Consider the following 25,949-nt stretch of genomic DNA (forward strand, 5'->3'; position numbering starts at 1 on the left):
TCTATACCTTTATTTCTCCCCGAATCGAGAATTATTTCGGGCTTCTTACCATGGTGTGCCATTTTTTGATAATTCGAGGCAGTGGCGCACTCAGAAGGGGAGCCAAGGGGCCCTGGCACCTCCTAAAGATAAAGGAAAAAGGAGATTATTGTAACCTCGACTGAAGTAATTCAAGAGCTTTGTATAAGGAAAAGAAAACTGGATTTTATTCTTCAAATAAAATTTATAATCACATAATGAATTTTCACCTAATTGAATTTGCATTAAAAATATTTTTATCCTTTCAACTCCCTCCAAATATTAAATCCTGAAATCTAAGGACTCTTTGTATTGTTTTTGCGGACCATACTTCGTTCTATCCAATATTCCTTCCTTCTTTTCTCACCTAAAAGACGTTTCAAAGAAGACAGAAATTTGAAAGAGTCCATATTTCTTATTCCTTTCCTGTAAACATTTGTTCAGTGCATTCGAGAAGGCGCTAACTTGCGGCAGCCAGCGACCCATCGCCTCGAAATCCCGTCGACTATTTTAACTGCTTTCTACTATAGTATCGCGCCAACAATTCGAAAGTTCTATGCAAATAAACCACGGCCTCTGCGACACTCGTCAGCATCTACGAATCTTCTCCTCGCTGGACGTCATTCGCCAAGTATTTGCCATTTCATTTAAACCATTCCTACTTTCTTTTACCCCGCAAGGACGCCGAAGGTGCTTCCACGCTCGGGAGATTATTTAATCAGCGACGACACCGCGAGAAAGCTCGGCAAACATAAAGATAGGGGCGGCACGCTGCAGTGGAAATTTTTCTGGAGAGATCCCTTTCGGTGCGAATTGCGTGGACCGTCGTTTAAAGGCGCGCGGAACGCGTAAGTCTCAATTAAAACGTTTTCGTTTGGCCACCAGTGCCATAAATGGCGATGAGTTTTTTAAACCTTTGAATGCTTCCCAAATTCCAAAAGTGCTGAAAAGCGATTTTTATTTTCAATGTCGCCACTAACAACTTTACCATTATTGGTAATGCATTCTTTACCACTATTTCTCCTAGTTTTTCTTATATTCTCTGCATAATTAAGTATATTTCTCGATTTCTTTCGTTTTCTCATTTCCTAATACAAAAATATGTAACTATTTCCTTTCGAGCAAATTACTTACAGAGAACAAGTGACTCTGACTTGATGGCAATTTTGCAACAATTCTTTCATAACATTGAAATATAAATCAACATAAAATAATAATAATAGAAATCTCAATTTTGGGTTTTTTTTTATTTACACCACTTTCATAATACCTGGCATATATATTCTTTAATTAAAAGCAGGTTTTCTTACGCATCCATCGCAAGACACGTTCCGATGGGGATACAAATTCGCGCACGGTTGGCTACCCTTGCGCAGATGGCACATGCGCGCATTGAAATCACCGGCCGATTAGAATAACGGGAGCCGGCAGCGCTGGGAACAAGAGATGAAGCGTGTTGTAGCGGTTCACTTTTACTAATGCAATCGGCTGGAGACCCGTCGACCAATCTAACGGGTGTTGCTCGATACAATGTTCCTCCCAGTAATTAAGGCTTCATTAACGTGCGCGAAGTCGTTTAGAAACTCGCGATTCCCATCGCAACTCCAACAACGGGTCAAGTAGACGGTTTAACGGCCGATTGCGTGAAACTATGAATGGCACTACGCCATTCAAACTCCCAACGTCCTACTCTTCCCATAGCGACTTCTAAAGAAGAATTTTTAGAAATCTTCATACCTATCCATTTCCGTAGGAGCTGGTCTAAAGAGTTTCTAAAGTTTCTACAATTCAGAATATTCGTTTTTTTTTGCCGGTCGAAAAAGCCTGTGGCTAGAATCGCTTAGACTTGTTGCCTTCGGTTAGATACTTTCAAGCGCCGCTGCTTTTTAATTACTTTCTAATATCACCAAAAGCATCCGCGGAATCTGAACGGGTTCTCGCGGGCACGGCATTGGATCGTGAACGGGCGCGGGGGACAAGGAATATATTCATAACCGCGACGCGAGTGCCGTAGGAGAAACTAAGAAAAATTCTTTCCCGTACGCGCATCGGGAGCAACGGAACTTCCGACACGGAGTATCCGCTTTTCCGTCACGTAGCCGTGCCTCTAGATAGGCAACAGCCTGCAAGTACATCGACGTGACTATTGATGGCAGACCGGCGCATGGAACTCATGCGAAAGCAGCGCTGAGTGGCGCGCATTCTCGACCAAATCCGAGCATCGTTAGAGATCCACCGTGACTCACCGTGTACGGTTTTCAATTCCATTCGGGATCAAGATAGTCGGATCCATCAGACGTTACCGTAGCCTGTCGATACGATGATCTGAAGATGATTGTGTTTTTATGTACGTCATCCCTAAAAAAATGCACCAAAAAATGGCAAAAATGGACCAAATATGGCAAAAATGGCCCTCTAGACGGGAATATCACCTTAAATGATCGTCTCGAGGAAGAAGAATTTGTAGTAGCGACTGAACTTAAGGAAATGCACAGTGTCGCCCCCTTTCCCGCGGAATTTTCATGCGGCCGGGTTTGCGTAACGGCGAACAATATCGAAACATGAATTTCCTAACAGCACAAAGGCTGGCATTTAACCGAGAACCGTCGCACGTGAGCATAAAGGCGATGGGGGGCCCGTGAGAGACCCCTTATAGCAGGTCACTGCCATCGAGAGAAGCGAGCAGGTTCGTAGCACCAGGTCCCTTTATGGTAGAAGGGGATCCACTTTATTCGCGTACGTGCCCGCCGACACAGACACGCTCAGGTTACTTCTTTAATCCGTAAATCTGTTTCTCTCACGGCTCGAACGCGGTGGATGCGGTTCAGGTTTAGAAATCGACGTGTCTTCGAAACCTGAAGCTTTATCATGGATAAGAAAGTCCAAGCCACCCTCTTCCCATTCCACCAACTCGAAGCCTCAATTTTCCTTTGCATTCTTCTAAAGATATCTTATCACTTAGACGATCTTGATACTTTAATCGAAGGTACCAAATCTGCTTTTAAATTGCTCCCTGAATCCAACTGTCATCTTCCTCGCGTGCTCGTCGGAACATGAAGTTTCACTCTTTCTTCGCATTCTTCCACAGTCAACTGGTCACTCTTTCTCTTTGCACGCCACCAAGGCCAAGGTGTCTACTCAGAATGCGTTGCCGTGACCGTTCGCAACGGTAATCAAATTTCTGAATTACATTAGACCCGACCGTGCGAATTTCATTAGCAACGACAACCAGAACCATTCCGGAATACCGTTCCCCATGCCTATGCCCTAACGGTCACCCGGTATACGGGTGATTCGCGATCGTAGCAGCCACTCGGGCGATTACGGGCCTCGCCAGTGGGAAGAACGCATTGGCAAGCCTCCTTTGGAACATTTTTCGGCCGAGGAACGGTCCCTTGGAATCGGTGGCCTCTTATGCAACGAGGTAGTCGCTCGACTTGCGAAATTCCTTCGTCCCCGAGAAACGAGGAAAACCACAGGCCAACCGAGATGCATTAGAAATCGGGGGTAAGTGGATATCGCCTCTGCGGTGAGCACGGGTACTCTGACCCACGTCGGTGGTTACTTTTGCTCTCAGTGATTACGTACGCTGCAAATCAATACACTTCAAAATAAGCAGCTTCTGTATTAGCTTATAGCTAGTTCTCAATGGAAAGTGGCGTTGTAACAAGTTTTCCAATGTTAATAGGAGGTCGGGTACCGAAGAAAGTGAATTGCAGGCTCGATCTTGTTGTTCTGACTTTAATTATAGAAGTTCCTGCATTTGGTGTTATTTTCAGGATATTGTGTATTCATCTTTTGAGGAAGAACTGAAAATAGATTGTTCGAAACGCATATTTTGTTATAAACGTAAAGTTTCAATGTTATATTAAAGTATAACGGTTTAGTAGAGCCTGACGATATCCCTTATGCGAGAGAGTTTAACGTAGGAAGAGACAGGTGGCGCCGCCACCGCAAAACGAAGGAACTAGTCAGAGAGGGTTACTGAAGTAGAAAAAAGAATCTAATAAAAACAATATGTTTCTCTGCGCAGGGAATACTATGGAGAAAATTGTTTTACCAAATCTTGTGTTAATAATAATTTTGATGTCGTTAAAGGTAAAATGGTAATTTTCTGTGAATGAACTATTAAAACACAAGCACACTGCTATGTGATATATAGATAATTACGTTTTTCACGCGATAAAGAGCGACTAAACATTGATCTATGCTGGAGATTAGTGTTTTTCCTTCTCTGTAAAAAGAAAATCCTTTTAATTTCTCCCGGTCTTTAAAACGCAACGGGTCGAGGCACCGAAAAGGAAAAAAAGGAACGAATGAGCTCGAGATTTATTTGCTCCCCGGCGCGAAAGACTTTCTATTCATTTGTTATTCGTGCAACAACTATAGACACTGGAACAATGCAAACCGGCCACTTCCTGCTCCGTTAACCATGAAAGCAATTTAACGAGCCGCCGTACGTGATCCTGGTCGGACGTGTGCTGACGGCTTACCAGAGAAACTTTTTCTGCAGATCATTTCGGGAACGGTGTTAATGAATTTAAGTAGTATATGTAAAGCGAGAAGACGCTCGTATTAGCGCGCTCAAGTTAATGCTCGCATCGCATTTTAAACACGAAATTCCTGGCAACTGATAATCCGGTAAGACTTTATTACTGGAAGCACTTGTTTTAACGAGTCTAATGCCTTTTTGCTTTCAAAACGTTTTTTTAACGCTATTAAAATTGAACAGCAGGCGGAAGGAAAATAAGTGGTGATTAGATGTACTGGGTGTTCCATTCGAATCGATCCAATCAGGTACTGAGAATGTAAAAGAAATTGGAAACAGAATTCTGCATACATCTCGTCTCGTGCACATTTGCAAGAAGGTTCTTTCTCCATGAAACATTTATTACGCAGTCCCCTGAGATTTGCATGGCGCATACATTCGGAACCTTTGGGTTTCTCTCGTGCATCGTGACGCGAATAGTTGAAGTACGTCTTCGCTGAGTAGTCCGATAAAAGCCTTTTCAATATCACTCACAAAACCTCCGAGGAATGAAAAAAAAAACAAGTTTTATTGTTATTAATCTTTATTATTGTTACTGTTACTGTCAGTGTTACTTACTGTTATTATTCCTAGCATTATCGTTAGTCTAGCGTCCGGGCGCGGATAACAATATAGTGGACGGAGTCGCATTCGAGAGTCAACGAGCGATACTCTGATCGAGAATCTCGATCCTGACGACGACGCAGCGGGACGTGGGGTCGTAGATACAAGAAGAATAATAATTTTCAAATCTCCATTCGTCTTAGACTGAGCACTGCGCCCCCTGCGTAATTCACCGCAAGGAATGCACGGGTCTCCTTGAACCTACAAGGGCACGTGCGAACGCAAACCCTGGACATTCCGCGCAAACAGTACAAAAATTCTCACTCCTCGGTACACTCGCGTAAAAGTATTACAAATACCTTTCTGTGATTACTGTTCGCCCGGACGAAGAAGTGATTCTAACATTGCTTTCAGTCGAGATAACTTCGTCCCAAGGTTCCCATTCGACCAACCCTCCTATTTCTATCAAGAACTATATTTCCATTAAATCTGTTTAAAAGCGTCGCACAGTCTGGTCGAGACACTAGGGTAGTACGATAACGATACGTCGATTAATTAAATAATTTATTAGTTAACAACGAGGCCCTCTGCTCAGTACGGATGCAGCGCCGCCAGGCCGAGCCGCGGCGGTTCAGCGTAGCTGTGGCGGTATCTGCTTGGCGTGGGCACAATCTCCAGGGGCGGTCTGGCACTGTCGCGATCCAAGCCGGGGTATCGCTCGTGTTCAGAGAGTTCCTGGTAGGTGGCAGCTCTGGCGCGCACCTTCTCGCGTATTTCCCTCACGTGCGCGCGGTCGCGGAAGTCCCGAACCTGTCGGTAGATGATCGTTTTTAGATGTGAGTCACGACAGATGCCGTTTGCACGGGATTTTAGCACTTTCGTGATCGTTGACTTAACCTTTTAGCTGTTTACTAGATACACAGGGGCCGATAAAGTGAGTACTCTGTCTGTTTTCGTTAAGATGAGATACAGACTTGTAGATAGAATGTTCCGAGGGACTTTGCTATATCAGGAATCTGAAGGGAGAAGAGATGGAATCAATGACCCTTACCTCCCTCGGATCGACGAGGTTCCTTTGATCTCGGAAGTCTCTTCCAACCGTCGGGTTTTCGTAGAAGCTTCTCGGCCGAGGCCTCGAGACCTCTTGCTCCGGTGGGCGTTCCATCGCATAATGATGGGTTCGCGGCCGTGGACGGCCTCTGTAAGAAACTTCGTTCTCCCGTTCTGATACTTCCGAATGATTCCGTCTGATCAGGTGCTCGTGGCCAGTCGTTGAACTGTTGCTGGTTGGATGCTGTCGAGCCGGTTGGTCCTCGTGGGCCTGCCTGGCTGACTCGACCCTGTCGCATTCAGAGGAAGAAATCAATTAAAAACTACTGCCTCCTTACAATTTATCGCGTGCTACTTTGCATTACCCATTTACGATATTTATTCGCCTCTAAGCTGCGAGTTAGGGTTGTGCAACAACATATAGCTAGATGAAAAGCTTCTATTATTTTCCGACCAAAGCGTCTATAGAACTCTAGTGAATCGTCGTGCCACTTCCGAATTCGTTCCACTTGCAACGTGCCACTTCTAGCACAGCCAGCCGTTCTCCGCGAAATAAATCGTCAACGGAGCTGCAGCTCATCGACAGGGACATTTATCATGACTCTTCGAGGTTGCTCAAATCAGGTTGTCAAATCGGTTACATTAACGTTAAATGTTCTGGGATGGCAGACAGAGTGTGATATGAGCAGCAGCGTGCACACCTGAGGCGAATATCAGAAGCGGCAAGCGTGTTCACTGGCTCTCTAAGCGGCCTGACGGCTTTTACTCGAGATTGACACCCGTGGTTGCTGGCCCAAAACGACCGCCGACGGGGAAAAACCATGGACGCGGATAATATGCGGTCTTTTCAAACTAGTCCGCCTGGTTGACCGAGAGAAAATGAAGTTGGATAGCTATTTCTTACAGGAGGATGTTAGTCCGTCAGGTTTTTCTGGATTAGAAAATGAAACTGACGAAGTGGTTAAGGTCGCCGGTTGACATAGTGATCGTGAGACTTTCTTGGCGATTTGAAAGTTGACTAGGATGCAGAAGGACCGGGTCTAGTACAATTCAGGGCTAGATAGATCCTTATTCACTTTCCCTTCGGGTACTAACATGCACAGGCGAAATATCGAGGAGAAATATTTGCGGTCTACCTGTGTACAGGATGATGACTCTCAACTTCTCTCTGCCTGGATAGAACAGGCCTTCCAATGGCCTCCCTCTCCATAGCCCTGAACATCTCCTTGGCGTCCTGGAATCTCTCCCTGGGACTGGTCACCTCTCCAGGGCTGATTCTGGGTTGGTACTGAGGGCTGGGCGATCGTTGCCTGAACTCTGGAGCCCGGCGGCTTCTATTGCAGCTCGGCGAGACGCCCCTGTTCAGTTGGCTGGGCAACCTTTCGGGGCTCCGAGGCAGCCGCGGCAGTGTCATGCTCGTCGCTGTTGTCTCCGTCTCTGGAAGATAGTCGTTCTCTTCTGCTGGCGCTCCCCAGTCGTCATCTGAACCAAATGGCAATCGTCGCTTTCATTATTCTGTTGAAAGCAGCCGAGAAAAGTTCATCCGAACAATGAATAGCAATAGTCCCCGTCGCCCGAGCAAACCTGTCCCCAGCCATGGCCGAGTCAGTGGGACGAGAAAAACTGGCAAGGAACTTCAAGGTAAAAGCCACAATTTCTCTTTTATCAGGTAACCTGTCGCGACAGCCGAGAGACTGGTCGCCAGAATACTCTGGTATCTCTCGGGGAAGAGGTCATGGAGGTTCGAGAAGAAGCTGGAAACGAAGAAGGAGACGAGGTTCGTAGAGACACGAGGAGGAGGCTGAGAGAAGCCCCGGGCTGTGGGCCGAGAATGCGGAACTTTGTTCCCTGTGACCTCCCACGAGGTCGATTTACACGCGAATTCAGGTGGTTCGTAGGCTAACTCGGTGTCCCATCATCGTCGTCATCATCATTATATCGTCGTCGCTGCTATCGCGATCATAGTTATTATCGTCACCGAGTACCAGCGGCTGGTTCGCGCGCGAGCGCTCCCGCATGGAAATGCGCCTTTCGAGAGCTCCTTTGCGCAATAATCGAGAACGTGGAATGCCGTTGCCGCGCTAGGTAAAAGTTAATAGGCAAAGAGCCTGGGATCTTCTTAATATCATCGCCGAGGGTAATGCAACGCCAGTGTTCGCCGCTTCTGCGAGGCGATTGCAATTACTCGCGGCTGCGCGTTGGGAGATAAAGTGCCGCCATTGATTTTTCAGTCGCGCGACTGGCGGGAAATTTAAATAACAAACGAGATTAGATACATGAATGGGGAACAGTTTAAATTGTAGGAAATAATCAGTATGACGAATCGCAGATAAACTTATTCAAACATTAAAATTCCCCTCGAACCAAAAAATTCACATTCGCGCATACTCGGCAGGTCCCCGAGTGACTCGTGCGAAAAACATTGAGCCGGGTTACACGCGATCATCTTTTAATCACACCACTGAAGAGCCAGCGAAGCCTGAAACCGTCGAAACGGAGTAACATATCCGTGGCAAAGTAGTTACTCAACGGGGCGATAAATTAATCGGCATCGGGCTAATCGCCGTTCAGAATCTGGGAAGCTCGGGATAGTTTCACGCGATGCATCGCCGCGCCAGTCCACCGGCACATACGCAAATCGTGAGCACATCCAACTGGCAAAGTGTGCCAGATCGCGGTCTACATGAGAGGCGGAGGAGGAGGGCAGAGAAGCGGCGCTTATATGGAGATACGAACGTGGAAATCGTGATCAGAGTCCTGCACCGTGTCCCCGAGACACCTGTTGCAAAACGGGTTCTTCCTTGGCCCTAGAAAGACGAATCATATAACGACGCTACTGCTAGCGGGTCTAGCTTTGCTTTGGTGTTCAACAGTTCCCTGTCTTTTCCAAGTACAAAGGAACCATTTCAGAATTCTTGCAATAGGGACTCTAAGATCGAGCTCATAGTTCCTTTCAATGATAATCTCTCCAGTTATGATATCCACCATTTAAGTATTCTACTAGTAACACTGCTAGACTGTCAAAGAAGAGGTGTAGCATAATTGATGATAACCCCATGCAAACATGAATAGTATTTCGATTTTCATGCCGGTGAAAAGTCGGTTTAGTCGGTCAGTGGCACGTGCGGCTAGAAAATAATCAAAACCCAGGAACATGATGCACGGTCTCGTTAAGGTTGTAAATCTGCCGGACGATTCTTAATCCATTCGCAGTTTAATTGCATCTGGCAAGGAAACAGAGCCCCGAGATTTTCCTGCAACTTCTGAACAGTCACCGAACTTTCTACATTTCAATTCTGCTAGACAACCTCCCGCTCGTAGATAAGAAATCAGCTAGCAACAGGCTCCCGTGTATGTACTCCACTGCTTGTACAAATTCCGGTAGCAGGGATCGACACCGGTCCCCCAGTGTCAAAGCAGCTCGATTTTTGCCGGCTGGTACAGCCACGGAGCCAGGATGATGTATGTGTATACCCGTAGGCTGGTACCTGCCGCTGACACGACGTCCTAACGGTATTCCCTCCGCTGTAACAGGTGCCCAACACAATCTCTCTCGTGTACGTAGTTAACGCCGAGTCAGGTCTCTTGGCAGCCGCGGATACGAGAGGAATATCCTTGCTCTTTTTTCCCTCTTCGCGACGAAATTTATTCGTTTACTCTATATAGGTCAGTCGTCCGATAAAAACGTGTTTCCCGAGAGGAAGGCACGCCCAACAAAACTTGCGGGCTGACTTTGAAGCTTCGATCCGAGGCCACGCTCGCCTCCCTCCGATGTTGCTTCTTCTTCTTGAAGCAGGAGTACCGATTCTTCAGGCACAATTATATGCTAGCGAACTGCAGCCTCGTCCGTTGCACCCTTCAGTGGCAGGGACCAATACTTTGGAAGAAGCGAGCCTTCTTTTCGGGAGGGTCCTGACCAAGATAATTTTAGGTGTTTTAGCTGTACTCTTGTCGACGAAGCTCAAGTGAAAACGAGTTGCCACACGGAAATTCATAGCAGCGGCGGTGACAAAAATTTGGGCGCTTTCTACCAGCTGGAACAGGTGTGTTCCGCCTCGAATCTTATCGGCGCTCGTAGAAAACCGGGCGGAAGGCGACCCGGTAACCCAGTTCCGCGACGGCTAAACGAAAAATCGTTTCTTCGCCCGTGATGGCGAGCCTCCTCGATTTTTCTTTCTCCTCGTGTCCGCGCTGGGAATGCGAAAACGTCCACCGCCACCGTGAACGTCCGTCTAACAACGAATTCGATCGTCCACTTTCACTTCTCTCTTTCAACAGCGATCCCGGCACTTCATTGACGAATCTCACCGGGGGCCTCATCCCGACTGCTAAACACGGTCCTAGCCGGAGAAAGTTTGCGATTTTGGAAACGAGAAAGGCGCGTCGAACGAATCAATTGGAATGTCTCCGTTCTCTCTCATTTCGAATTCTTGCGATTGCGCAATCATCGAATTCCATTGGTGGCTGAACGTAGACCATAGTCGTGTGGGGGACTACGTGGATTAATTCTTGGATTTAGATGGGTCACTCTAGTGCATGGCAATTCAAGCTCCTTCATTTTGTATAATTCATCATAGACACTTCTGGCTGGTATATCATCCGCGATCCTAGAACTCCGAGTCATCCCACAACCACAAGGGCTGCGCGGAACACGATAGATCTCCAAGTGTGCTCAAGGAAAAGGAGCCTTCCACGCTCCATCTGTTTCGCCATGAAGAGAATTATTATGGGACGCGGAATCGTTTCCTGACTGGGACCAGGAAGACACGAACCCCGGGACTTTCACTTTCGTGCAGCATCAGCTGCGGGTGCAATCGCTTAGACGACGTAATGATGCGTTCAAGCAGACCGCCTAATTTCCTAGGAGAGTGACGAACCACTTTCCACGGCGCAATTAGCGCGATAATTATTTTACTACCGCCGGTTCGCGACGAAGCTGGACAACAGGTAGGAGCGCCAGCAGCGGTGTAGAATCAAAGCGTCCTTTGCATCGCAGTCACGGTGAATTCTGCGCTCACTCGCGCCTCTCATTCACGATAAACCTCACACGGCATGACTATAGAGTCGTTACAAAAGTTATTCACACGCCTACGTTACGTCGTAATCCTCGGACGCTTCGTACTACTTAACGCGGTATCTGTCGCAAAGCACTTTCGATGCCTCGCACGTGACATCATTTTTACAGACACCCCCGTAGTTTGACTAATCCACCAGAGCCGGATAGGACGTTCTCAGAATACGAGAACAGCAAGATGATGCGACGTAACTGGCGACCAAAGTTCGATATAATCCACTCACCCGAGGAAGAATCTCTGGATGGTCTGGACGGTCTTGGGCCCAAAGGATGATGGCTCTGATAAGGCGGGGGCGTAGCAGCACTGTCCGAACCTATTCCACTGCTGGCGGCGCTTCTCGTGCCGCCTCTGTCAACCATGGTACTACCGCCTACGATCGTTTGATTCAGGCAACGCCTGAATTCGATGCCAGCCAAATTACCACGGTGTCTGTGAACGGTATCGTAATCCCTTGGGGGCAGAAGAATCGGACCGACATCATTGTCCCCCGAATTGCCTCTGCCTGAAACGAGACAAGTCGTCCCTTGTTAAGACGCTTCATCCCCTATATTTCTATCAATCTTTACCTGTTGATGCGTTTGCGCGTGAACTTGGCTCTTTAAGTTAGGTATTTCCTAACATTCAAATTTTAATTAAAGTGGAGTCAACCCAGGTGGGAAGTGTAACAAAAGTGGTAAGGTGGGGTCCCATAGACTCTCCCAAATAACGTATGCGGGGAAACTGCACTGAGGCACGACTCACTGCCACGCTTTGTTAAAAGGCTATAGTCAATTTAAAAATTTTGGGGTCTGTGACACTCCATCTTGTTGACGCTGGATTAATCAAAGTTTCATTGCTCTCATTTCTTTACGCGTCATGGAAGTTCGACGACGCCTGACCATTATGCAACCTTCGTTACGCACCCGCAGCTCCTCTGCGCGTTTTTGCTGCCGAGACGTACCGCTGCACCGCGCGCGGCGCACGCCTGCGTGTCACGTGACGAACTTGCGTGCGCCACATGCGCATGGCGTCACGTGATACTGGTATTGCGCCACAGGCGGTCCACGGACCGAGATTTGATTGCGACCGCTCTCAAGCTTGCAATTACGATTACGTTTACGATTTTGGTTGTGTCTACGCTTGCGTTGCATTGTAATGAACCTTACAGCTATTTCAGAAGAATTATTTTGTTTGCCATTTTATTTATTTTAATGCTACTTTAAGGTGATTAAAAAAAAAGATTATTGCAAAGCGCTTGAAATTTTGTTGCTCAAACAGCGATAGCCACTTTGAAAATAAGTATTTACCCAGTTTAGCGCGTAGCTCAGCAGCCAATGATTCATATATCGTCGTGGTTTGCACGGGGTCGTGCCTAAGCTCGCCGCTGCCCTCCGAGGACTCCGACTCCCTGGTGCTCCTACCATCGCTGCCCAAATTACTACGAACTCTGCCTTCCAGCGAAGTGACCCTGGCCAAATTGTCGGTGTGCGAGGCCAACGCTTTCAACTGACCGCCCAGCAATTCGGCCGTTTCCACGGAGTCGCATCTGAAATCAGAAGCATGAAAAATTTGTCAAATACAGAGAGAAGTCTATTAAACCGGCACAGAATACTTTTTTTTCAAACTGGCTTCCTATAAAGCCACGAAGGTAGCCGAGAACTCGGAGATACCGATCTAACAACACAGATCCAACGAATGAACCTTTCATGCCGCGTTCCCAAGCGGCCAGCTTTTAATTTCTAATCAGCCACAATTATCATCGCATCTCGTAATCAGTGACCTTTATTATTTGCCGCGAACTCTGCAAGAAATCGCGGTCAGCGAACTATCACGCGGCCCCGATGAACCATTTACCTGGTTCCGATCGAAATCTTCGATTCATGAATTCAGCGGCCATATTGTATAATCGAGCGTTACGCGGCAAAGAAGCGAGGAATAATCCGCGAACCTTTTTCCCACGGATCGGATACAGAATGAAAATTATGCCGATCCTCTTGTTTTCCAATGCCAAGGTTGTTCTCGCGGCCACGGAATTAGCATGACGCGAGCGTGAACTCGCGCGCATTATTAACAACCCGTTAGAATCGTGGAAATTGTTAATTAGCGATACAGAGCACGGCGTATAATAGCTGGGATCTGAAACGATTTATATAGTGGAAGAAGTCAATTCCACTTTTCCGTGGCTGATCGGAAAATTCTTGCAAATCGGTTTGATACTACCAATGAAGAGAAGAAGAATTAACGAGTTAGCCTGCCTAACGAAGTTGCAACCACAGATTAACGTGCTTCGGATAATCCCAGGAGAGTCTAAGGAATCGGTAATGCGATTATGTTGCTTTGTAGGCAATTATCTGCTAATTAATATCGCTGTCTATTATTAGGCTGTGCGAACGTGCTGCGTTACTGTGTTGTACAGGCTTCAGTTTAGTTATACTTTGAGGAATCAATTTGTAGTAATACCCCGATGTTTACTCTCAAGTTTAAAATTCAAATCTAGCGTAATAAGTTAATCACGTCTGCGCTGTGAGCTACCCAGTCCGATGGCAGCGCCACCTGTCCTTTAAGGTGGTCGTATTTGCAACTACAGCACCTCCACTAACATTGTAATTCCCTCTGAATTAAGGACGAATAATTTCCTCCTACTGACCTGTATGCGTGCACGTGTACAGGATTGTTGGTGGCTGGATTAGGGAGCAAAAGTGTGGCCGCCACTACGTCCTCCCGTTGCACAGCTGCCAGCACAGCGTGGCCTGGTACCAAATGTTTAACAGCAGACCTCGTCGATCCTCCTGGGTGGACCGTCTGTATAATCTTCAAGCCCTTATTGCTCACCTGGTGATCGTAAAGCGATCATTTTAATAAACTACGCGTGTGGCGCGCGGAATCACCTATTTTTAACCGACTTCAAAAAGGAGGAGGTTATAGATTCGACCCGTACGTATTTTATATATATATATGTTTGTCCCCACATAACTCCTCAGCATGTTGTGTCAATATATATAAAACTAAAAAGTTAAAAATAAAAAAAAATTAAAATTAAAATCGATCTCAACGAAATAAAATTGCACTAAAAGGTAAAATAATTGTTTCCCTTATTTAATCTACGACTCTCATATTTTTTGGTCGGCGCCTCATCATTTGCACCGTGTAAATCTGGCGCCGACTTAAAAAAATTGGGAGTCGTAGATTAAATAAGGGAAAAAAATATTTTTTACTTTTTAGTTGAATTTTATTTTCCTGAAGTCGGTTTTAATTTTGTATGGGTTCTAGACCGGAACGCCCCCTTAAGGCGTCCGAGAAAATACCCCATTTTAACCCCTAGGCGATGGAATTTCAAAAAATCCCTTCTTATCAGAATATAAAAGAAATATACTCTCCGAAATTCATGTTTGTAGGTTCAACGGCTTAGACTGGGCGTTGATGAATCAGTAGTAACCCAACAGTTTTACATATACAGATGAAAAAGCACTGACCGTATTGTGAATGGATGGCCATGGCGAGTTTAATAGATACATGGCGCGACTGAAGTTCAATATCCCTGGATCGCCATGTTTGATGAATAAACTTGGTTTATTATTATAAAGGAAAGGCTTTCCCCAGGACAATGCAACGCGTGTACCGTCCACGGGCGCGTAAAAACACAGTTTCCTTTTGGAAAGCAAATAATAACAGCGGAACGATGAAAGTGAACACGATATTACAAAAATAGAACTTTCTCTATTTTACGACAGCAACGAGCATAATAGCATATCGATAGTTATTATATAGTCGCCCAGAGCATTGAAATTACCCAGAGGCCATCCGGCATTTCATTAGCGTGGCCATTAGGGGCCATTGCCTCATTTCGATGAGTGATGGACCATTTTTTCACGTGCTTCACTCGCGAACATGATGTAGCACAAAAGGCACTGCTCCTCCAGTTGGATTGCCAAAACACAAACGAGATTTCTAATTTTTTTCCTCGGAGCCACAAAAGGGAGAACGGTGAGCATTCTATTCAAGGCCACGAAGGGATAATCCCAGGCGAAAGGACCAGAAGTGCAACGAGCGCGAATGCTCGTCGTCAAAACGGGAACGAAGAGACAATCACAGTGTGTCCTCGCATCTGCGGTCGCGACGAAATCGACCGCAGAAAATGACATGCAATTTTTACTCTACAGAAAATTGCTCGCTGAGGCTCGGTCGTGGCCCTCGCGAAAATTCACGGCTGTAAAATATTCTCAAGGCGAGCACGTAGCTCTCTCGCAACTATAAAATTACACTTACACAATAATTAGCGGGAGCCCCGGGATTTCGTAATATTTCTTTTTAGGCAGCGACCTACGATGACCGAATCTACCTGGAAACGCATCCATTAAGATGGAGCCACTGCGATAAGGACACCTTTGTTTCACGGGTGTCAAACAGCGCGAAAAACAACGCAGAGGTCCTCCCTGGGACGTGAGATTTCTGACATACCTTCTTTCATCTACATAGATTGAATCAGTGATAAAAAAGGGGACATTAATTTAACGAATGTCCTGGTAAAAATTGTAAAAGAGCTTATGGTTCACAAAACCGAGGATAAATAAATAAATTCATAAATAAATAAATCCGTAAATAAATAAATAAATTCGTAAACAAATAAATAAATAAATCCGTAACAAAATAAATAAATTCGTAAACAAATAAATAAATCCGCATATAAATAAATAAAACTTAACGATCCTCCTGAATAACCGTCATCCTGCGCAAAGAATCGGGGACGAAATACAATTCTGCTCCAGAAGTGGTGTTTTTACTAAACAAATCTCTGCCCTTTAAAATTTCGGGATTTGAGGCGAAAGAGTTGGAACCGGAGGCCCATCCATTTTCTCGCCGCGCCGTCAGATTTCGCGCACGCGAGTGGCGTGTCAGCAATTTGCTCCGTGCGGCTGCGACGGCGAGCAATGAGGGCGTTTTTAAACTGGCCCGCGAGCCCCTTTTGCAAATTTCGATTGACACGCAACGGGAATGCCGAGCAAACATGCCAGCTTAACGGTCGCGGGACAATTTCGGTGTCGTCCATTTATTTTCTCTTTCCCATATCGAACCAGCCGGATATATTAGCGGCGTGCCGGTTTCTGTAAGATTCGGGTCAACGAATTTGTTACTGCGCTTATCTAATTAGCTGGTGTGCGGCGTTTTATTAATTTTCTCTGGCAAATTAATTTCTGTCTCTGAATCCGCGGGAGACGGTACCACGCCCGCAAAGCCAAGAGAGTTTCAGAAAGATACACTGCTCGACACTATTTTCTGCCGAGTATATGATTATGTATACATTAATAATTTAAACATTAATATACAAGAAAAGGCATATAAAATCTTCTTAAAAATCATCTAACAAGATACAACCTTCGAAAACTTCTAACGAGGGCTGACTTATTAAGTCTGTTCCTTTGAATAGTCGCTTGTTTACTGGTTCTTAAATTTGAAGCAATACGCCATCTTCTCCTACCTAATAATTGATAATTAAACACAATGCCATCTATGTATCAAATGATACACTACTTACTTTACATGAATTTCGTTTAACTTTCCCCTAACCGATCGGCAAAAAACAGTGTCCAGTGTATCGTGTAGAAACCACCTACCCGTACTATATACACGGCTATATTTTAGAGACTTCAATGCCTGGGACACAAACATCCTGAGAAGAAGGCTATAATCCCGCGCGCAGAAAAGAAAACTCTAGAAAAATCGAATTCCCGCACGGGAATAGCCCGAAAGCTGAAATGATATTTGCAAATAAACCGTCGATCCTCCCATTGTCCCGCCCCAAAAATTCCTTTACCGTCGATCCTGAAAACGAAAATGTCCCCCGAGATTTAGCCATCAAAGTAATTTGCATATCGCGAGTCTGCGCGGCGTTTGTTTGGTCTCCGATTTCAGAAGGTTGCCCGTCAAGGCCCGGGCGATCGTTAATCCGGGGCCCTCGCCCCTCCAGTTTCCCCGCTCGGGGACCATTTCGGCTAAAAAACACGACGGTTCCCGAGGAAGCTGATAACCGTCGCGAGCGGGTCGAGGCTCGGAGATTTTGGTATGTAGGCTGAGGTCATAAATCCGTGATTTTTATATTCGACCCGCGGACACTGCTTTCACTGCCACCCATGGACGAAACCGAGCCACTCTCGAGAGGGCGAAAAAACAAGTGCGTAGAAGAACGGACCCTCCGTTCTAACCTCCCCCAGCGGACAGTTAATTCTCCTTGCCGCGATATTTTCGGCTGTGCGAACCGGATCTCTGAATGGTACCGCTCACCTGCAGCGTGACCTTGAAAGGCTCCTGAAGTCGTTCTCGTTCGAGCAGGTAAGCTATGGCACCGGGCATAGCATCCACCCCCTTGGCCTCCCTCGCGCCCAGGTACCAAACGTAGTACGAGCTCTTCTTGACATCCTTGCTGCTCCTCAACCGCAGGGCCATCACACACTGCTCCATGCAACAGAAGACACGCTTGGCTTTAACTTCGTTGGTAGACATATTTAGGATATGGGTTCCCTGTTCTCGAATTTAATTTTCGCAATGACGAGAGGAGGTAGGGATAGGTACTAATGGCCATTTGCCACTGCTATTTTTCTCAGCCTTCGGTTAGGGGCCCAGAACTTTTGCCGCGAGTAAAAGGAACGATTTTCCGCGAAGTAAGCTTACACCGTTCCTGTTTCACGAAGAACACGAGCAGCCTGCCTGTTCATCCACTTCCTCAATTACTTTCACGCTTAAACCCGTTTCTACGTTATCCGTCTCGCGAAGAATCGGTTCCCACCGATCTGCATCGCATCGATGGCGTGTCTAAAGCGGAAATACCTCGGGAACCGGAAGGAATTGCGCGAAGATCAATGTCAACCTTCTATGAACGATTATTAATTGGGCCTAGCCTCGAAATGGCCAAAATTAGTTAAACACAGTACAGATCCCATGATTTTATTCTGTAAAAAATTACCAACCCATGGAACAACCCTTGCATTATTCAATTATTAAAACTACCAAGACATAGTTCCATTTTAGGCTTAAAAACAAAACCTGCAGAAAATTAAAAATAATATTAATTATACTCACTATTAAATAATTCATTGAAAGGCATTGTAAAGAAATAAAAAGAAATAAAATATACCCAATAGAAATAAAGCTATTTTTCTTTAACGATTAAAATCTTGAAACTTTGAAATCCGAAGACTTTCGCTTTTGCGACATAACCGAATTTGAGTTACTCGACGCGCATGCGTTTGAAGGTATGAAAAACTGTACACTTGTACGGTCCACTCCTACGGTACAGGTTTGTTCTCTTTACTTATGCATTACACGCGTTTCGAAATCCCATACGCTCGCATGTAGCCGTAAATATGTAATAGGCCCCGGTATACCTAGGGGCACAGCACCGTTTACGAGAAGAGTTATGTTTCTTTTAATAATGAATCGCATTCGGTTACCTGGTTGCACACCGTTAAATGCGTCACTCTTAAAGCAGATTTTCGTCTTTTATATTAACTGCGTATGTCGTGTACGTATGTCAATATTTACTTTCGTATTTGTTTGCTTGGATTGAATTTCGAAATTCAAACTTTAATTATAACATCTCGTTCTCAGATGTCGAATAATGTGTACTGTTATCGCAAATAACTCCACACCGTTGAATCAAAAAAAATTATTTTCATTATTCATGAGACAAACATGTTTTTCTCCTGCTCGTATTTCACGGAAGCTTTCCTACGCGAAAGGAATTCGAAGATATTATGCGAATCACCGATTAACCGAGTCATCACTTATTTCCTAACAGACGTTGCAGACGTCTTGGCGAAAGAATTTTAAGCGCGGCCGTTTAAACGTTACGAAAATACAATTATTCGAATGATTCAATTAAGTGCGGAGCTCGCGTCCACCACAATTGAAAATTACAGCCTTCAAATCTGCCGCTTTCATCACCACAATGGAAGTAATTAAGTTCGAATCTTCTCGACTTGGCAACGGTTTATCTCTCGATCGATAAATTAATCCGAGGAATTTAATCTCTCACAAATCTTGCGCCAGGAACGTCATAAACAATTTCAAAAGGTTCAAAGAAGCAGATTGGCGGTTTCAAGTGATCCGAGTACTCGCATTTCCCACACTCTGAAATCCTACCGCAATTACGCCGACCGAGCTGTCAATTCTCGTAGCTGCTACGCGATTCAAATCGCAGCAGTACTTTAGCGTGAACCCAACTCACAATCCACAAGCGCGCACTGAACTTCATCCCACCTCTACTACTATTACTCGAAAGCAATCCTCCGCACTCTTCCCTCGAGCCAACCGAGCTAGGTTAGAAAAGACCAATAAAAAGAAAAACTAACCGCCAACGAATGGGTCCAAGATGTCCAGCGCTGGCGGCGAGGCGATTTTCGCAGAAATTGAGCAACACCGGGGAGCAGTCAACGGGTCTTCGTACGTAGGCCGTTGGTTTCGTCGAGGCCGGAGGGAAGAAGTTGTACGGTACGCACAGGCGGCACGTATGTGTGCGTTACTTGATGCACACCGCGTATATACACGAAACCTGCGTGCACCACCGGATAAAGAGGCAGAGGAGCCTCGGTTGATCTGACAGCTGCGGTAGTAGCTCATGCACACTCGCGATATCTGCGGGTGTCCGGGCGCACCGTCGAGTGGACCAGCCGGCGGGAACCGACTCGAGAACGGAAGCGATCCCTCCGTGGAATTTCGGGCCTAGCGGGATATCGAGGGGAAAACCGCACTTGAGGGAGAGTGTTCACTCGTCAGCGACGCGGCGCGAGTGGTTTCGCGCGTACCTAACCATCACGGGATACTGACTCCATGGCGGTGATCCTCCGTGAAGAGCTCGAGTGAAACGCGGACGAGGGAGAGTGAGTGTGAGAAAGAGAGGAGTCCAGCCACCTTGGCGGCAGAACGGGGGAGAGAGACCGACCGAGCAACTCGCCGAGCCGCCGTGTGTCTGTCCTTTGCTGGGAGAGGGCCCCCTTCTCGTTTCGAATGCCCGTTTCGACGGGTCTCGATCTTCTCCGCTCGCTCTCTTCTCTCCTCTCTCTTTCGGACGGGCCGCCACACCTTGTCGTGATCGGCTCGCGATCAGCGGGTAATGCGCGTTCTCTGCCAGCAGGCTCCAACTAACCGGACGGTTTTCTGTCCTGAATTTAGTCCCGGGGCCCTCGCGGGACAGAGGTGGGCACCGTCGCGCCGGTGGGAAAGAGAGGCACTGAGAGAAGTGGTGGTAGAACCGGGCCCCTTCTCCTTTCCCTCTTTCTCGGTCTCTCTCCCTACCAGCTGGTCTTTGCTGCCTGTCCCCCACCCTGCCCGCCTGGTTTTAGCCTCTTCGCTGCGTTGCCCCTGCAGGAGGATGGCAGGTTAAGCCGGGCAGGTAGAGAGAGGCCCCCATTGATTAGCGATGGAGACAACATGCAACCGATGTCCAGATTACTCGTCGACCGTTCTTCTTGGGCCCGCTAAATGACGCGTCAAGTTCAATGTTGCATAAAATCGAGTAGATCTGCCTGTATGCAACTGGACGTCCCCCTGCGTTGCGCTATGCCTTGTCTGCAGATTGTTGCAGATGGTAGTGGCCTACATTATGTGGGCTAATAGACATTCGCACGTTCAGACACCTTATTCTACGCGGTAGAGCTGAACATCAGTGATCAGGCGAGTTCTGGTAGTATTGTCAATGGTCGAATAAAATTCTCCGCAGCCCCTAAAGCTAGATTACACGGGCCACTTGTTACATCCCAAGTGGGAGCTTCCACTGTCAAACGACAGAGGGCGCTCATTCGGTAGCACCGCTCTGATGCCAAGCTACGAATTTGGGTCCCACGTGGGAGAAAGTTAAAGCTATTGGTGATATATATTCCCTTCAAATTCGAACCTGAAATCTCTCAGACGAAATTAAGATATTCCAATCGTTTAGAGAGTTTCGTAACTTGACGAACATTAAGTCGATCCCATCGCTACCTCTAATACAACCAACAGGCCCATGATTCCTCCTGCGGACACGTCTCAAGCGCCATCTCGGTTCCACTTGCGCCTTTCTCCTTACTCTTTCGCCCAGGGTAAGCGCTTCTCTCTGTCCATCCTGAAACGGTTCCCCAATACGATTTTCTGCAGTGTCGACGAGGCCTCTGAGGTCTCCCCTCCACCTACGCGTTTATATAGATACTCCTCGACTCGCTTAACCCGATGCCAGGTGCTTCTATAGGGTGTGCGGATCAGCGAATGATGCTCAACATCAAAGGGTTTGATCCAGCAACGATGCCGAAGCAATTTCACCTCCCGCGGATTCAGTTTACTGGACTCCGACGGAGAAGGTGCATTTAAGCTAGTCCTAGAACTACACTTGGGGCCCTTCATGTTGCTCAGGAGGAGTCTAATGCAATTAAGCTTGCCGAAGAGACCCCGACCTGTGTGGTCTTATTAAACGAAGGCCGAGGAAGACGATTCTGCAAAGGTGGATGCGTGAGCGTCCGCGATCACGGGTGTACGGCTGTTCGGAGAATGATATCATCCGAGTAGCGTAATCCGATTATCCGATCCGCGGAGAACCTACATATTATTACATTACGTAGGTTCTTAAATTGGTGGGGAATTCATTCGGAGTGTACCAGTTCTGCAAACAGGGAGGATGAGGTACCTTTAAACTTGAATTCCTACGAATTTTTCTCATCCTCTCATCCTATCCCGCTACACAGCGTCATTCATAATTCATAAATACCATAAACATTACATACCAGTCATAAAAACGTATTTATAGAAAGCTTCTTACCGCTTTTACAATTTGTCGCGGCTTCGAAGGCCAAATTCATATTCACCAGCGTCACGATAATTTCATTCAGGGTCGAGCTTCGTCGATAGCATAATGACTCTATTCCTTACTGCACTAATTCCGTTAGAACACGCGCGCACAAAGCTAACGGGCTAGAAAGTATCCATCTTTCGGTGTAAACGCTTCTTTGGAGCATGTTACTTAATCAACCAGGAAGGCTTCCTAATTTCTGGCTGCATCGGTCGGTGAACAAACAAGGCTGTGTAATTCAGAGATTGCTGATGCTTATAGCGAATTTTATCCCCTAGCTTGCCTCGCCCGTGCAACGTATTCTTCACGAGGAAGCATATCAATGCGATAATCAGCTTAATACAGTAAATCATGCTCCGGATCGTCAATTTTCAAGGAGCGACGACCACAGATCCCTCGATACGCTCGTGTATAATCATTCATCATCGACTCGAGCCGCGATAATGGCGGTATCCGTCGTTTTATCCTCAATTTTACCGCAATATATGCCGAGTTGGAACTTTCGCTGCCATTCGAGCCGCATCTCTCGGGACTCTGAGGCTTGCCAGGGATAAGCGGTGCTATTTTATTTTCGTTCGTGCGCGGCCGGGTGTATCATTGCCGATACGTGATATATTTCGTTTTGTATCTTTCCCATGGCGCGTGTGTGCAGCAACGCTGCGGTTTCCCTATCAGAGAACACGTTGGCCTATAATTTGAAACCGTAAAGGCGGGCATTTCGACGGTATGCGCGCGCAACTCGTGGAAGATGCGCGCGCACCTCGCTCTACGCAAGGTGTTCGCAAAGGAATCGCACAGTGCGACACCTTAATTTTTTATTTAAATTCATGCCCTTTATGCTATACTTTCAATTTTTGTACAAATCATAAAATAATAAAAAAAAGAGACAGGGATACGTTGCATTAGGTGAAAGTAATTTCCGAGATGCCTTCCTTTCGACGCTTTAAATTGGCTATATCGTACTCGTCACTTTTTCTTACCTTTTCTGCTTTTGGTATTATTTAATTAACGCGTGTATTTATTCCGTTCAACACGGCGTACGAGGGGGCCATTTTTAGTCGTGGATTGCACTAATCCGTTACGCAAGCATCAGAATCAATTGTAGAATATAAATGAACACCCACGATAAAACGAAATCTCAGTGTTTCTCTTTGCCATTTACTCAGGTCAATTAATATGTGAGACGATTCGCAAGAACGGATTGCATATACCCGATGCGTGAGCCAATTGAATCAAAGACACAAAATTAGACATTAAAAGCGATGAACGTTTTAGCCGTGATTTAAATCGGCTTAAAATAAACTGGACATCAAAATATGTACATAAGAATCCTAAGGGGCTGACGAATAAGAACCTACGAATTTCTCAAGTCTATGTTATCCGGAGAGGCAACATAAATTAAGTTTTCAAATCCTACCACGCGGCAGGAGAACTAATTTACACCTCCGCGAGCGATTAGACGAAACAAAATGCAAAAGAGCATGGCATGCGTGCCCTCTCCGGTTGTGCGGAATGTCAGACACGTTTTGCGAGCACAATCCAACGGGACTGTGGTAGAAAAGCGACAAAGTAAAGGGGGAAAAGAAAAAAGATCCGCTGGATGACTGAAATAAACAATCCTGAAGTTTTGCTCATCGGTGCGGAAACGACGAGACAATTCACTTAAACCGTAGAAGACTAAAACGAGTTACGTATACTGTTAACTCGCTATATACGTAGAATACGAGGAGACATTGTTTCCTGCACATTTGGTATCGGTGTATAACCGAGCTTTGGTGTTTTCCAACTACCGAAAGGTATCCTATTGAAAAACGATTGTACGTCCCGGAAAACACTAATTCTCCGCCTGTGTTGCTTGCAAATGAGTATCACAATAGCTCCTTCGGCCGCCAGCTTAATAGCAACCACTGATCGACGTCATTATTTTCGTACCGTTACATTATCCGACCTATTTGCTGCATTAATACTTAAAATGCTAATAAAGTCGTGTGCCGTTATTGTACGATCCTACGCACTTTTTCGACAAAACCCATTAATTTGCCGGCTAGTTACTTGTTCCATAACCTATAAATCGGCAGGTTGCGTTTTCATGAAACGACAATACATTTTTTAACAGGATACGGATACAGTATGTCCACGAGCATTAGGCTCGGTCGTCGAAGGAAGTTCAATCTCATCAAAGTAACGGCTTACCACGATTACCCGGCAATACGCTCTGAAACTCATGGAAACGAGCTTGCGTAATTTCACGTAACGTTCTGCGGCGTCTAATCGCGGGGTAATGTCACGGGAAAAAGACAGGGAAAACAGGAAAAGGGACACGTGCGGGAATGGAATGGCGGTAGAACGCCGCTGAGAAAGTAAATGATCTCGAGGTAACGTCAGGCGTGAAAACACTGCAGAAGGACGTTTTAAGGACAACCCGCTATTTATGGGAAGCTTCAACGCTCTGCGATTTTAAAGCCGCGAACTTCGATCCCTTTTAATAGAAATCGCCAATTACCAATTCCGAGTGATTATGGCGCCAAAAAAAAACAGATCCAATTACGGTGGAAACGGACTTAACTTTTACTACCGCTATCCTCGATATTTCCGGTCGATCGAAACGTATTGGTAATATTTCATCGCGATCGATACCACAGAAGGAATTCCTTCATCTGCACTTCCCCCTTTAAATCACGGTAGAGAGCCTGATTATGCTATTGCGACGTATTAACGATGAGACAGGGCTCGTAAGATTCCTTTCACGTGATTAAATGTCGAGGAAAATTTTATAACAGTACCATGAAGAGGATGTAGAAAGCCGCGAGAGGTGACGTAATGATAAAATGTAGCATTAACGCTCGGCGCGACATTCCCGCTACCTTGACGAACCTCAAAATTGGATACAAGTGCAGTCGATAAATCTGCCGTGTCATATGAGCTGAGAAAAAGTCGTTAAAGGAGTATTCAGACTCGATCGCAACCCTGACATTTCGCCAAACACACGAGGTCGAGTGGGTTAATTTACATTACGCTTGTTACTCGTGTCAATAGTTCCTGATTCTTACTTTCTCCCACCCTAGTAAACGTTAAAGAGAGAATTGGAAGCATTTATGTATTCACAAACATGATTAATGTTCTATATTGTTGTCACGTGTATTTGAACAACATAGTGCTGTGAAAAATTAGGGAAAAGTATTTGTTAGTACTTAACCTTCTATTCTGCAGGATTAGTGCTACATACTCCATTAATGCGCGAGAAGTGTACATAAATAACGCTAGTGGCGAACCCCAAAATATCGCCCAAAGATGTAAGATATATATCTAGGAAACCAAAATCAGAATCGAATAAAAATTCTTGACTTTAACAAGCAAAAAACTGATTTTTATCAAAAAATCACGAATAAACCCCTATCGTCCTTTCTCAGGACATTGAGATCCACTGCATCGCTGCAGCACTGCACTGCTTACATACTCTCGCTGCGCAACGTTACTTGCGAGAAACGTAGCCCTCTAGCGCACAGTATAACGAATATATAGGGAAAAAAATCAAAAGTCAAATTTCCATTAAGATACAGTTATATACAAGTAATTGATATGTTAATCAATTAATTATTTAATTAAAATAAATATTCGAGCACAGATTTGTCTAGTTTTTCCGTATTATTATGTGTATTTTTTCTTATGTGGGAGCACTCGGGAACAGACAATTTATACCAAATTAAAGGGCATAAAAACGTGCCGCGGACTGTGATAGCGGGACGCTGGGCAAGCACTGCCACGATCTAGTACAGACATCTATGGAACTGAACCAAATGATTGATACATATGATACCTGCCATTCCGACAAACGGTATTTTATCTGAATCACAATTAACTCGTAATTTGCATGAAAAATTCAATTCAAGGCTATACTTCCGAAAACCGGTCAAACCCGATTGGG

At 45.8% G+C, this 25,949-nt stretch overlaps 2 protein-coding genes across 4 annotated transcripts in view; both read right to left on the bottom strand.

Annotated features, from left to right (window-relative positions):
- Positions 1-25,949, bottom strand: part of Sppl (signal peptide peptidase-like protein) — a 327,977-nt gene that overhangs the window by 224,906 nt on the left and 77,122 nt on the right. The window lies entirely within an intron of this gene.
- LOC143375774 (uncharacterized) lies at positions 5,073-25,168 on the bottom strand. 3 transcript variants are annotated; one of them, XM_076825234.1, is made up of 9 exons: positions 21,187-21,577; positions 19,560-21,100; positions 17,494-17,661; positions 13,862-14,046; positions 12,522-12,760; positions 11,459-11,737; positions 7,297-7,642; positions 6,162-6,450; positions 5,073-5,920 (listed from the first exon to the last, which is right to left on the bottom strand). In XM_076825234.1, the coding sequence occupies exons 3-9, from the start codon at positions 17,653-17,655 to the stop codon at positions 5,702-5,704; spliced, it is 1,719 nt and encodes a 572-aa protein (XP_076681349.1). In that variant the 5' UTR covers positions 17,656-17,661; positions 19,560-21,100; positions 21,187-21,577; the 3' UTR covers positions 5,073-5,701. The 3 variants fall into 3 exon arrangements, with proteins under 3 accessions (XP_076681349.1, XP_076681350.1, XP_076681348.1); XM_076825235.1 differs by lacking the exons at positions 19,560-21,100; positions 21,187-21,577 and adding an exon at positions 21,995-25,168; XM_076825233.1 differs by lacking the exons at positions 19,560-21,100; positions 21,187-21,577 and having other exon boundaries at positions 17,494-17,670.

Source organism: Andrena cerasifolii, chromosome 13 (assembly GCF_050908995.1).
Source record: "Andrena cerasifolii isolate SP2316 chromosome 13, iyAndCera1_principal, whole genome shotgun sequence".
NCBI lineage: Eukaryota > Metazoa > Arthropoda > Insecta > Hymenoptera > Andrenidae > Andrena > Andrena cerasifolii.